The sequence below is a fragment of the Panicum virgatum genome, chromosome 3N, assembly GCF_016808335.1.
Source record: "Panicum virgatum strain AP13 chromosome 3N, P.virgatum_v5, whole genome shotgun sequence".
NCBI classification, from domain to species: Eukaryota; Viridiplantae; Streptophyta; class Magnoliopsida; order Poales; family Poaceae; genus Panicum; species Panicum virgatum.
The window spans coordinates 37,974,687-37,989,148 of record NC_053147.1 but is presented as its reverse complement, the minus strand read 5'-3'; the positions used below and the strand labels follow the sequence as shown (position 1 = coordinate 37,989,148).

The 14,462-nt window shown below is 44.1% G+C and overlaps 1 protein-coding gene and 1 long non-coding RNA gene across 6 annotated transcripts; both read right to left on the bottom strand.

Moving 5' to 3' along the window:
• Nucleotides 1-4,355: 4,355 nt before the first annotated feature.
• Nucleotides 4,356-6,463, bottom strand: LOC120665897. 5 transcript variants are annotated; one of them, XR_005671424.1, is made up of 5 exons: nt 6,336-6,463; nt 5,994-6,265; nt 5,060-5,913; nt 4,913-4,978; nt 4,356-4,792 (listed from the first exon to the last, which is right to left on the bottom strand). It is a non-coding gene; the product is annotated as an uncharacterized LOC120665897 (long non-coding RNA). The 5 variants fall into 5 exon arrangements; XR_005671425.1 differs by having other exon boundaries at nt 5,994-6,261; XR_005671427.1 differs by having other exon boundaries at nt 5,060-5,361; nt 5,792-5,913; nt 5,994-6,457.
• Nucleotides 6,464-10,999: 4,536 nt separating this feature from the next.
• Nucleotides 11,000-11,779, bottom strand: LOC120665896. The gene has a single exon (XM_039945615.1). It carries the CDS (start codon nt 11,642-11,644, stop codon nt 11,381-11,383), a length of 264 nt encoding a protein of 87 aa, XP_039801549.1. The 5' UTR covers nt 11,645-11,779; the 3' UTR covers nt 11,000-11,380.
• Between the last annotated feature and the right edge of the window lie 2,683 nt (nt 11,780-14,462).

The window sequence follows — 14,462 nt, the reverse complement described above, 5'->3', positions numbered from 1 at the left end:
GGTTTAATGTTGGCCAAATTGGGTGGTATACTATTCAAACATTTTAATTTGCTGTCGAACACTACACCCAGTACTTTATTCAGTTTAATTAGTAGAAAGCAAGTGGAAAGGATAAGTGTTGCCACAAAAATCAATTGTCGATGATTCCCCGCGCAACACACCAGCCCAGGTGTAGCGAAAATGGCATCTCATGTCATATTTCAATATAATATTTTGGTGATTGATATAGACAACACAACACTTGGAATAATATGATTGTTAAGATGACCATTCTCAGACTTTTATGTTCAAGTGATGACAAAGAGAAAATAGGCGTAGCTAGGCCCGAAGGGCCACCCCTACGGTGGTTCCGCTAACCGATTATCGGACGGGGGTCGAGGGGGAGCCGTCCCTCGTGGGTCTCAGGCAGCGCCCTGAAACCTCTTCGGTCCAAAGGACAAGAATTGAATAGACCGTGAAGAAATCCAAGTCAACGAAATCAAGACAGAGATACTTTAGTATCACCGGTTAAACCGACGCTGAGAAAATTACATACGTCGGTGCATTGACTTGGAGCACACCAGGAAGTTTAGTATCACCGGTTGAACCGACATTAGGAAAGTTGAATACGTCGGTGCAATGGACCCAGAAGCTGAGGCAAGGTCTATACACCGGATGAACCGACGATGGGGTCTTGGTGAACGTCAGTGCAGTTGTCCAGAGAGTTTGTTTTTCAGAGTTCACAGGACAACTACACTCACCGGTTAAACCGACGCAGCATCGGTTGATTGCCCGTACACGTAACGGCTAGTTTTTGAGGCGGGCAGTTTAGTATCACCGGTTGAACCGACGATGGCTTTGGAGGTGCGTCGGATTAACCGGCGTTAAGTATTTTTCTGGCAGCTTTTCTCCAACGGCTATATTTACTTGTGCTGCCTATATATACCCCCAAGGCCGGGTCATTTGAGTGTGCTGGAGTTTCTAAAGCCTACTATACTTGAAGAACACCTCCAACCACCATAGAACTTCATTGTACATCATATAGGCTTAAGCACACTTGTGAGAGTGCTTAGTGCTTGTAATAGGGATTAGTTCTTGAGAGAGCTCCCTTGAGAGAAGTCTTGCTGCGGCAAGCATCTTGTGTACTCGTCGTGTGACCCTCCGACTTGGTGTGGAGAGGCAACGACACTTTGTGCGGGGAAGGAGACCCCTCTTGGTGAGAAGCTCCGATAGTGAAGACGGTGCCGTGAGTGACGCTTCGAGAGAGACGGTGGCGGTGGCCTTGTCTTGGTGACTTAGGGTCACATAGCCTTTGCTTGCCGGGAGCCTTGGTGGCGAACGCAAGACGGTGATCAAGCGGAGAGACTCGGCATCACACTTATTCGTGTTGGACAAGTGGCCGTGGACGTATGGAGGGACTTGGTGTCCTAACCGAACCACGTTAAATCGTGTGTCTTGGTGTCTTCACGGGAGTTTGCATATTCTCTCCCTTACCTCTTTACTTACCGTATTACGTTTCCGTATTTACTCTATCTTGCGTGCCTTTACTTTCCTAGTTAGTTTGATTGGGATTGGCTATATGTTGCAAGTCTTTTAGGGGTAAGTAGAGAGTAGCATAGATAAACCTTAGTCATAACTAGCATGTGTAGGACGTATTAGGTTTATCTCATGCAAATAGATTGAGCCCTAAGATAAAAAGCGATTAGCGACCCTATTCACCCCCTCCCCCTCTAGGGTCGGACACCCCCGTGATCCTTACACCAGGAGATCTTCTTAACTCCAGTGCAGGTCCTTCACTTCTTGAGGTTCAAAGCGTGCCCATCAGTTTGATCATGCAACTGACAAGATTGATACACTTACGAGAAAAAGGCGGATCGGCCTAAAGGACGATGAAGTAGTGATATTAGCTGATGTCGATAGGTTTTTAAACAATTAGCTATATGAATTATGTGAATCTTGACAGAAAAATAATGATACAACCAATCGGTCAATATTGATACAGAATATTAAATCGAGACTTGATTGGTTAAAGCATACATCGGCTGGAGGTCCAATGGAAGCATAACTTATCGGCTAGCACTCATATAAAACATTAGCGTGAATCTATCAACTTAAGAAGACTTTGATTATCAAAATCAATCTAGAAGATCGGACCTACCAAGATAGTATCAGAATGCTCTTAATAATCTGATCTCGAAAAGTTGATAAATCTATCTAATGTGATTGGTATAACAAATCTATTTAAAACAACATTGCGATTGTAGAGATGTATCGATTAAGATAGAAGATCAGACCTAACTGAGAAAGTCCTAACTAAACCGATGAATCTCTAAACACAATGCAATTAAAGATAGAGATGATATACCAGATAAGCAAACCTGGCGTCGACCCAATTAGAATATCGGACCCAACCGCGGAAGTTCTAGCCATGCTAGCGCAAGTGAAGATGATAGATCTACTTCTAGCATGGGTGAAGATGAGAACACGTCGTAGAAAACCCTCATGATAGGGTGCCGATGCGCTGAAAGTTGTATATTGATCGAGAGATAGTTGGTAAAATAGCCGGGGCATATATTTATTCCCTGAGCTCATACAAAACTTGCCTAACAAGAAATATCTAAACAAAAGGAAATATTAAGATACATGAACTCTAATTCCCCTTTTTAGAGTCCTTGCTAATAAAGCTTTTTGACCAATCCTGTCCTTCCTTGATATCGAATCACCGGCTCCTTTCCATATACTCCATTAGTCATAAAATTAACAAATTTTGGTGCGAACACAGGCCCTCCTAGTTTCAGAGTACGAATAATTCATGCTTCAAAATTAACCTTTTATTGAAATCCTGTGCTTGTGTCTTAGAGCCGATGACTTGAACTTCTGGCTATTCATTCTGAGACGATGACTCAAACTTCTGGATATTCAGCTTGGGCTTTGCAAAGCTGATAAGTCTTCTTGATTATGCAATTGTCGATGTTGGTTTTCCTTTTTACCCTTGCTGATCGGCTATGTACCAGCCGATTGTTTCAATTTTTTTCATCCACCAATGGAAATTCAGGCTTTTTTCTTCCACTAATATATATAAGTGCAGATCGACTATTCAAAAGCTGATACAGATTTCATCGGCTATCCAATTTTGGGGAACAAGAACTCATGCTTCTTTCTTATCTTAATAACTCCAAATTTGATCCTCCTCTATTTCTCGCAATCATCTTTCATGAGCTGATACTGTCTGCATTAGATGAGCTAGGCTGTTGAACTCTTGAGAGAGAAATCTTTCTTTGATAGTTGTTGATAGCCCTTGGAATGCATGATATGCTAATTGCTCATCACTTAAGCTCGAACTATGGCATCGGCTCCGAATATTATGGAAACTTTGAATACATTCCATAGCCGATTCCAACCGATAGTAAATCTGAAAGGTTCATTTCATCGATTCTAACAAAAAAGTATTAGTGAAATTGCTTTTTCCAGATCGTCCCAGCTTCTGATAGAATTTGACGACAATGAAGTAAACCATGTGAAAGCTGATCCAGTTAAAGACAATGGAAACAATCTAACTTCCAAAGTTTGTTCAGCCGATGCCTCCCCGCATTAGACCAAGAATCGGCTGATGTGTTCAACTTTAGTTGTACTGCCTTGCCCTGAAAAATTTGAAAAGTCTGGAATCTTGTGTCGGTATGGAAGTTGGAACTTTATCAAACCACACAGAATACGACTGCTGATACTCATAGATTTTCTCCTTAGGCTTGATTCCAAATATTTCCCACATCATCTTATAATTGCATCTGCCGAATTATCACTTCGCTTTTGTTCGTACAGGTTCCTTCAAATCCTTCTGGTTGATGCTGATATAATTGAGATGCATTGCATCATGCTGTACTGTCATCATTTTTAGGGCCCTGAATCACTACACCAGACAACTTTTTCCTTGACGGACAAAACCGTCACGGAAAGGCACATCCACCGTCACAAATTGTCTTCCGTGACGGTTCCGTCACGGATGCTCCATCGGGGACTGACTGACGGGGAAGGTGAGCTTTCCCTGACGGAAAACTGTCAGGAAGGAGTCCGTGACGGTTGGAACCGTCAGGGGTAAACTTTCCTGTCGGTTGTTTTTGGAACCGCCAGGAGAAGCTTTACTTGTCGGTTGGTTCACCGTCACAGAAAGTTTGAACCTTTCCCGTCGGCCTTGTACTGACAGGGAAACCAATATCTTCTCCCGTCCGCCTACATTGCCGACACAGTTGACCTTCCATGATGGTAGTACTGTAGAGTGCCCTAGTACCAGGAATTTCACTAGATATTCTCAGAAAAGCTAATTTATCAATCAATATAAGCCACTAGCTCATGTAAGATCCATCCACACACACAAGAGATAAGTTAACAGTGATCTGATTTAAAGGTGAACATATATGAAGTTGTTTCTGGAAAGCTTGTTCACCCAGCACACAAGTTGCTACACTGCTGCTTTACATACATACACCCATAGTAAGTTACATACTAGCATACCAAGTTACAATGACAACTAATGTCAAAACCTACAAGCTAAAAGGTTCTTGGATGGCAAAATGCACAGCAGGACAGTGCAAGCTCTGAAGAGGCAATATGGAGCTGCTGGATACGAACCAAAATATTTCCAATTCAGAATACTACACAAAAGACATTGCTCTTCAAACTTGCAGTTTCTGCCATAATGCATGGGACCATGAACAAAAGATGCCATCCTTCACCAAACATACCAGGAAACTCAATGACCATCACTGTTACTATTCAAGTAGGCTGAAGCATGAGAGGATCCATCTCCAGTCCCTCTCTATATCCACAAGACAACAAAGAACATTCAGGCATTTTTGAATAATTAGTTAACAAGAAAACTATTTGAATAGTCAGTCTCAATTACATTGAAAAACAATATGATACATGACAATCTTACCATGTCATTTTCTTCTTCCTCAAGCATGTCAGGTGGTATCTCTATCTGTACCTTTTGAGCAATGAACTGCAAGCATAGAAGTACAAACATCATGGACTTTTTAGACCTTCAGTTGCAAATATACATTGCAGCAAAATAGAATTGTACCTCAACAACACGATCAGTCCGCTTCACATGATCAGTCAAGTCTGCATTTTGTCGAGCCAAGGCTGCATTTTTGTTGAGTTAAGCGTCGGTTGTTTTCAACTTGCTCCTCATACCTTCTGAACAGATTTTGGAATGACCTTGAGTTTGATATAGGACTGGCTGACCATCTCTGTCAGTTCCTTCAATTATGGGAGGGTATTCTTGCTTCAAAATCACTCCAAGGATGGGTCCTTTCTTCATTTTGTCATTCATTGAGTACTTAGCATAGCGGAATTGGCTGCCACAGTGAGATAGAGGGCAACCTATTTCAGGAGACACATACATGCAAAGAAATACGACAGCAATATGTTTATGCAAATTTCAGCATGCGAGAAATTATGGACAAAACCTGTTATGTGAAGCCACCCTTTTTTGCCACTATCTACCTTTGCTGTTAATAGATATACTCTGGAGCTCACCTAAGGGACCTAGGGCGGCTGCCCTGGCTCGCCCTAGTGGTGGCTCCGCCAGTGAGTAGCAGTAACAATTTTTTTATATACCCATTTAACAACAAGCAGTCAATAGAGATAAATAATTTATTTATGAGAGTAAATATAATATTTTTCCAGCCCAATCCCAACTAGGTCACATTATGCAAATATATTTGGAGCAGATAAAAGTATCAAATTTGCCATGAGGCAAAGAACATCACAGTTTTTTAGTTACCTAACACAAGATAGGCAAAGAACTCACCAGTGATTGCTAGGATTCACGGGTGGCCAGGGGGAGATGGCAGCATCACTTGGTCAAGGTTGAGGATGTCATTGGAAGCACCAGTAGATGCAGTCAGGCCAAGGCTTCCTCTCCCCCAATTTCTGTACGCATATAGCACAATAAATTAGATAAAAACAATTTCCCCTACCAAATCAAGAACTGAGTGCAATCCAGATCCTACCCCAAATGTGCCTGAAACTTGAGAGGTGGTGGAGCACAACGGCAAACAAAATCCCCAGCAGACACAGATCTTGAAGCCTTCTTCCTTTGATTTGGGGAACATGGGGGGAGGGCAAGATTGGGGGAGGGGGTTAGGTTGCAGATCCCTGCAACACGGTGGAAGGAGGCTGCTGCTAGGGCGACGACATCGCTTGGTCGGCGGCGCACGATGGATTTGCTTTGGTGGGCGCCGTAGCTCAGGCTGGGATTTCGGGCGGCGGCGGAATGACCTAGCTGGCTAGCTGTGAGGACTCCGGCAACAACAGTGGGGGCAGCTTAGGGCTTGGGTGGCGGATTGACCTACCTGGTGGTTCCGTGCTGTGGTGGGCAGGTGGAGGAGGGAGGAGCAGACGCCATGAATGGCCCAGCGAGTAGCGGCATGTTGAATGGGAAGCGGAAGGGGGGAGAGGGAAGAACCGAGACTTTGGGGGGGGGGGGAGAAGTCATGGGAAAAATCAAGAGCCCGCGCAACCTCCGCGCTCCTTTTTTCCCTCTGTGTCACTGGTGCGTAGGCGTGGGCCGCTGCTGTTTTGCGCCTGCCTCACCCCGCGCAAGATCTTTCCGCTGGTGCGCGCGACAGTATCCGTGTCGGGTGCCTGGGGAATCCCGGTCGGTCTGCGGGCCATGTCAGGCGCACAGCTGACCCTTCTCTGACGTGAGAGCAAGTATACTAATAAGTGGGCTGCGAGCTTGTGTGGACGAGGAGAGAGACGGAGGCGGGCGTCTTGCTCCGCGCCCGCTCAAGCTGGCGGAGAAGCCCTCGGTCCGCTGCCATTGGCTGAGCTGGCGGGGCCCGCCCACTATCACCCTGTGCCTCCCAGCCGGCCGTCGGCGCCGCTATTAGTCTTGCTCTGTGGTGGCTAGCCGCAGGAACTAGTTCCCACCGTCACAGGAAAACTCATCTCCAGTTGTGAATGTCTCCAGCAAAACTACCGGCTTTTTGCTTGCTATAATAGCCAATAACTCTGGTGCATCCATATGCTCTTTGCTTGTTTTGAGAACCGATTGATCTGATGTTTCCATCGGCTTCGGCTGTGTTTAGATCTGTAAAATGGTGGTAAAAAGGGTCACATCAGACACTATAGCACACTGTAGCACTTTTCGTTTGTTTGTGGTAATTGTTGTCCTACCATGATCTAACTAGACTCAAAAGATTCGTCTCGTCGTGTACATCAAAACTATGCAATTAGTTTTTTTATTTATCTATATTTAATGCTCCATCCATGAGGTAAAACATTTGATATGATAGGTGAATAGTGAAATTTGGAGAGAGAAATTTTGGAACTAAACACAACCTTCATGCTTGTTTCAGCAGCAGATTAATGTCATACTTGGTCATCGGGTTGCCCCCCGAGCCATATCATCAGCATCGGCTTCCCTAAATTGGCCTTTGCTGTGTCATGAAGAAGGAATCTAAGCAAAGTTTTTGGAACAATGATATGTTGCTCCACCAATTGCTTCTGCTCTTTCTTCAAACTTTCAAATGCTTCTGTCCTTAAACATGTTGGCTCAATTTAATCGTGACCCACCAAACGTGCCAATTTGCATTGCCGCAAAAAATCGACTGGCGATGATTCCTCGTGTGCAACACACCGTCCTGGGAGATCTGCTAACTCGGCCCTTAGCTTCTTGAGGTTCAAGGCATGCCAGTCAGTTTGATCCTGCAGCTGACAAGATTGATAAACTAAAGATCAAATAGCTGATCGGCCAAAAGGCTGATGTAGCGATGTTAGTCGATGTTGATAGGTTTTTAAACAATCGACTATATGGATGATGTAGATCTTGACTGATAATTAATGATACGAACCAATCGGGATGCAACCCCTTCCCAAATGATTCATGCAGCCCCTTCCTGGCATGCAGCCCCTACCGGAGGTCGACCGTTCTAGTGGAGCCACCCCCAAAGCAACAAAGAGCAGCTGCACTTACTCCAATCTACTAGAACATTCAATGTGCCGTTGCGCGCCCTATGATATGTGTAATTATAGAAATAAATATATGGATGATAAAAATAAAGGTACATTTTAAAGGAGGCACAACCAAACAATTAAGCCAAAGCACATGATAATACCAACAACTACAAACAGGCACAAGGCATGAGGTAGAACAACCCATTCAATTCTAGTACCAAGATGATATAGGAAATTATATTGAAAGAGCTCATTCCATTGAATGTTCCATGCATCGCTAAGGACCATGCTCGAGCAGCGGTGAGCTGGTAGGCGTGAGTCACCGAGTAGCGATGGGTAGTGGCGAGGAGAAGAGAGGGAGAAGGGTAGAAAGGATCAGAGGAATGAAGTGGAAGGGAGGTAGGGTTTGGTTTGCTGGGGGCTGGGTCCATGAAAAAACATAAGGCATTTCTGCAACAACATGAGAATACTAGTTGTTTCTTCTTTCAATCTAAGTAAATTTAGCACTCGCAGAAAGGACGGCTAGCAAACAAAAGCGAGAAGGTGCATGCGAGCCATCAATCTTAGCATGCACGAGCCTCCATCGAGTCAAGGGCAGCGAGCTAGGTACACCCACCGGTGGGCTGCTTAGGCAGATGACACAGCTCAAGCAGAGCGGCAACTTGGTGGCACCAACGTCAACAGCTTGATCCAATTGCTTCTTCCGACTCACCTCACCAGTGCTAATCCTCCGTTTACTCTCTCTCTCTCTCTATCTCATTTCAATTGCATCAAGCTTCAATTAGGGGCGGAGCTAGCGGCGGGTCTAGGGGGGCTCCAGCCCCCCTAGACCCCCACAAACAATGGAGCCCCTCCTTGAGCCCCCCTCCCTTCATTTTTTAGAAGAAAGAATGAGGAAGAAGGGGAGGAAGAAGAAAAGAAGGGAGAGGAAGAAGAAACTCAGCCCCCCTTGATCTATTCCTGGATCCGCCATTGGCTTCAATGAAAAAATAAGCTCGAGCTAGATGTTTCTTTTTGAGCATTTTCCAAAGCAGCGGAAACCTTTCCAAGGAACGGAGAGCTCCATTCCTCGGTTCCAAACGCTCGGTGACATAAGCATAATAGAGGATTAGTTTCTTTGAAACTTTTTCAAAAATCCTTTGATCCAAATAAGCTCTTGGTAAATTTATTAGGCAGATAAAAGTAAAATTTTGAACTCTTTTACAATGGATTCCAACCAAATTGGGCTATGGGATAATTTTGATCAACTTTGAGGGCTTTTCTACAAAAGTGCAGGAGGCACGTGGCAATGCCAGTGGAGCTGAGCGCTCTGGTACCTAGATTTCCAACTCGTCCTAAATTTACCGATTAGGTTGCCAATGCCAGTAGAGCTGAGCGCTTTGGTACCTAGATTTCCCACTCGTCCTTAATTTACCGATTAGGTTGCCATCTGCTTTTAGTGCTCCCTCTATGCTTGGCCAACGTGCAGAAGGGCTCAACTTGGAAAATTCTATATAGTACTTCCTTCGTTCAAAATTATAATTCCAAGTTTGATCTTATTTAAAAAATTTATACAAACATAGTCAAATTTAAGTCATTCTTGAAGAACTTGTATTAATAAATCAAGCCAAAAGAAGTGATATTTAACACAAATTTTTGAATAAGACGAGTGGTCAAACTTGAGATAAAAAAATCAAACAAATTATAATTTGGAACTAAGAGAGTAAAGTGTATGGTGGTTCTTAAACTTGTTCAGTTGTGTCACTTATGTCCCTATACTCATAAATTGCAGATGTTGCTCCCTGAACTTAGCCTCGGGTATCATTTAGCTCCATATGCTCTCGAAATGCAAATCTAAACACCTAAACTTGGCTTCAGGTGTCATCTAGGTCCCTATACTAATAAAACGCAATTACATCCCACCAATAAAGTATATTAGGATAAAAAATTGTGCTTTCAAGCACCCCGTTACTTTCGTTGCCTCCTTTCCTAATCAATTTGTCGCCCCTTAATTTCATAATTCGTGGTGTTCTACTTTCGAGTTTGGTATGTGTAGCTACTAGTTATTTAAGTTCGAACAATCTTTCAAGAATGCACACCAAAAAAGCTAAAATATTGCCTCTAAAGTATAACATCATCAAGCTTATTGGATTCATTCCCATCAATATTATTTTATACACACATTAAGTTACTTTATTTTACTATAATTAAATCTATAAAAAAATAAGGTTTATCAATTTAAATGAGATGTCACTGCATTTTGATTGTACAAGGACCTATGTGACACTCGAAGCTAAGTTTAGAGAGCCAAATCTGCAATTTTTGAGTATAGAGATCTAAATGACACAACCAAACAAGTTTAAGGACCGGCCATGCATTTTACTGAAACAAATTTTCCTTGCAAGTTGCGATTTGGGAATTTTTTTTCGCTATTTCGGCTGGACTTTTAAGATCAGAGTGAGTTGGATGCCATTAAGCTTCAATATTTCTGCAGCAGACCTACCACCGAATTGCATTGGGAATTAGATTTCTGTTTGGGCGCATGCAAAGCTCTAGTTATATCCGCGGGAAAAAATTCCCGAATTAGTCACATTGCTTACCTATTTGATATGCTTGCTAGTTCACGGGAAACAATTCTTTGATGTAAGGTCCAGTTAACCAAGGATGGATTTGGTATTTGTCTTCCAAAAATAAAGATGGAAAACTGCATGACTGTAGCTGAGATTTGTCCAGAGCGCAAGAAGAAAAATTCAAATGTTCTCATTAAGTCTTTCTATTATTTGCTTTGCTGCTGTTTTCCTAACTCACAAACTCAGGTTAATTAATATTTACAGTGAAGTGCTGGTTTGAAGGGCAGGGGTATACTTGTCCTAAAATTATGTTTTTTTACCTGTTTGAGTAGGAAATATTATTATAAGAGCTAAAATATCCAGCAGCAAATTAACATGTTTGAAGAGTGTCTTCCAGCTAAACCATTCATTTTTAGTGGTCTATATATGGGAAATGTTATATTCGAAGAGTATCCAATGGCTAATTTTGCCTTTAATTTTCATTCACATTAACGTGTAAAAGAAATTGCTTGTAGGTAGAGTTCTTCACATCTGTTTGGCTAACTCAGATTTTGCACATATATATATATATATTTGCTAAATCTGTTTTCAAGTATTCAAAAAATAAAGTGCATAAACAAAAGAATAAAGGTATAACATGTATGCCTCTATACTATATATTTACGCTAGTATAGATGTATGTACCTAGCTATCTGTTGTATTTTATACATGAAAGTCACGGTATAGCCTCTAACGAATAACCGGGGACACGACAGATGATCAGTTCTACGAATAACCTCCCACCAAGGCACCAACTATCAATAAATAGCTCTAGCCTGCCGTGAAACCTCCATGTGGCCGGCCCTTGTGAACTCATTCCACCGGCCACCGCGGGTGCTTGGATTAATCTGCTAATTCCGGGGAGCATCATTCGTGCCGCCACTGGGGCCGGACGGCGGCACCGGCGCCCTCGGCAGCATGGAGAGGAGCAGCGGCGCGTACTTGTCGACGACGGCATCTTTCACCTCCCTCGCCACATCGATGGCGGCGCCGTCGCCGTTCCCCGTCGGCCGGAGCAGCCGCGCGCTGGACGGTCGCAGGCTGACGAGCAGGAGCAGGGCAAGGCACACCGGCACGTAGGTCGTCCTGCTCCTCTGGGCTCTGCTAGAAGCCATTGTTATTTAAGCCGGCGGTCGCTGATGGGAATTGCGATGAGCGCGCTAATGGAGTCGTTGGATCGGGAGCACTGATGAGCTGCAAGACAGGCTTAGCTTGGTGTGTGTGCTAGTGCGTACGTGATTCTGAGGTGCGCGGGGTTTGGGCGGATATATATGGAGGATCAGGATCGACGGGAGGTAGGAGATGGCGGAGTGTGTGGAAGAAGTCAAGGTGAGAGGCGGGCAGGCGGCTGGTGTGGAAGGGGATCGGAATGTTCTCCAGCTTTGACTCGTTAAAAGGGAACAAAAGGAGCAGGTGGTGGCTGTGTTCCCAGCCTGTGGACTCCGGTGACTGTAGTACCAGTGTCGTCCAGACCATTTTGCTTGGCAACTCGGACACGGATGCCAATTGTACATGGCTGCCTCAGTGACATTCATGACAAATTGTGGAGTGGGGTAGCCAGCCACGAAGGTTCTTGACTACAATAGTTTCCAGTTTCACAGTTTGCAAGTCGTGGGCGTTCGCGTTTCTCCAGTCCCAAACCGGAGGTGCCGAGGTGCCAATTGCAGTTCAGCGTTCAACCGGGGCACGAGCCGAGTCGGCAAGACGACGACGACGACCCAAGTCAAAAGTAGGCCGCGTGCGGCGCGCACCGGCCGGCGGTGGCGGGCGAGGCAGAGGTTATGGGGGAGGTGCGTTCGCGGACGCCGCCGCGCACGCGGTATGCGTGCCGTGTCGCGGCCGTCGGTCGTTCCCCCACGTTGCCAAGCCGGCGCGATGCCAGTTATGACTCTGCCTAGCGGCTTCGGCCGGCGGCTGGCCGGGCCGGCCAGAAGGCCAGGAGGTAGTGGAAGATCACATCATCACCTCAGCGGAGGCGCACTGCAGTTGCCACGTGGAACACACCGCACGATGACGACAATCTCAGTGGCGGTGCAGAGAAGAAAAATGCGTGTTCGAGCAAGCCGATTCGCTTCCAAGAGAAGTTAATACCGCAAGCCTGGCTAAGGTTATATTTAGTTCCAAAAATTTTCCTACAATACTCATCATATCGAACAAATATATGGAACAATAAATATAATAAAAAATAACAAATTAAATATAAATGACGAGACAAAATTTTTAAACCTAATTATTCTATAATTAAACATTAATTACTAAATACAACGAAAACGCTACCATACTAAAATTCTAAAATTTTCACTAACTAAACAAGGATTAACTTACGGACCGGACGGAGCGCACCATCCAGTCAATTTCAGACAATCCTCGTATCCAGCTCTGGGCTGCACTTGACATAGACCCTGTTTAGATCCCAAACGCAAAATGCAAAATTTTTGTAAATCGTTTGCATGGTGTACTAAATGTAGTCGAAAAATAAATCACATTATACAAATGGACTGTAAATCGCGAGACGAATCTAATGAGCCTAATTAGGACGTGATTAGGCATTAAATTGCTAGAATGTGTTGTCAGTTAAAACCCACCGGCGAGTAGCGACAGGCAACACGAAGAGCCGGGAGGTCGCCGGGGCGCTGGCAGGCACTGCTTCTCGGACAACGGCCCGGAATCCGGCACACGCTGAAGATTCCGGAGAATGTAAGGCGTGCCACCTGACCTATACCTGATCAGGAAGGTGTGAACGTGCTTTAAATGATTTGCCTGCATGCACAAACATGTGTAAATATTAGTCCGAGCCGTAGTCGGCTCCCCGGGACGACTCTTGCATCGGCTTTCAAAGAACCGATCAAGTCCCGGTGTCAGATTTGATCTGTATATCCGGATATCAGTGGATAAAGCAAATAACTATGAAAACTTGCTTCAATTGAATCTAGCTAATCCAACTCACGACAGTAAAAGCTTCACCGCTAGATCGGAACATCATACACGTAACTAGGCCTAGCGAGTGTAACAGATAACTAAACCATAACAAAAAACAGATGCCTAAGAACTAGCAAGAGCCGATTCCCGGAACAATCCCTATCAAGGCTAGAACAAAGCATCTATTATATCACCGGAACATCCAATCCGTTTGCAAGGCCTAACCTAGCAAATATTGAGCTATTCCTTATAAAATAAAAACAAACCATAACAGATTGGATCTACTAGATAGAAAAGAAGCAAGGTGTTAACTCTATGCAATTAATCCTTTGCGACGAAAATTAGCTTAAGATCAAGGATGAACGCATAGAGAAAACATGATATTCATAGATGGTAAACAATAAAAGCATAATAAATCTACTAAAAATCATGCTACGAACATCAAGATAACTAGTATTACTCGCCATCAAAAACGCTTAAGTACGAGTAATACCAAGGTAAAGGCAAGAACAATGCTGCCCTGATCGCAAGAAGACGATCAGGGCAGCATGTCGCTTACTTGGATGAAACCCTAGAATTAGGGGCGGCGTTGCGCCAAGGTGTTGTTGCAAAACGTGATGACGTTCTCTCTTTTACGAATATCATAGGGTACATATTTATAGTCCGGAGACTTGGGAAACAATCTAAACCTAAAGCGTCCAAATCGGACTCTATCTGTAATCCAAACTGAGCTAAATCTAAAGATACATGGCCTGCACGGCCCAAATACTCACACAGGAGCCGATTCTCAAGCCTTCTTTAATCCTTGCTTCAAGCCCAACTCGCTTGCAGCCCATTAATTAACCCTGTTAATTTATGACGATAACACATGCCCCCTGGTTTTGGCAATGATAGTTTCAAAACCACTCCGTTGCTTCATCTTCCCGTTAATGCTCATTAAAACACACTGCAAGCACCAAAGAAGACGCAACGTCTCTGCAATTGGCTCCTCGTAGAATGTGAAACTGCCGATCC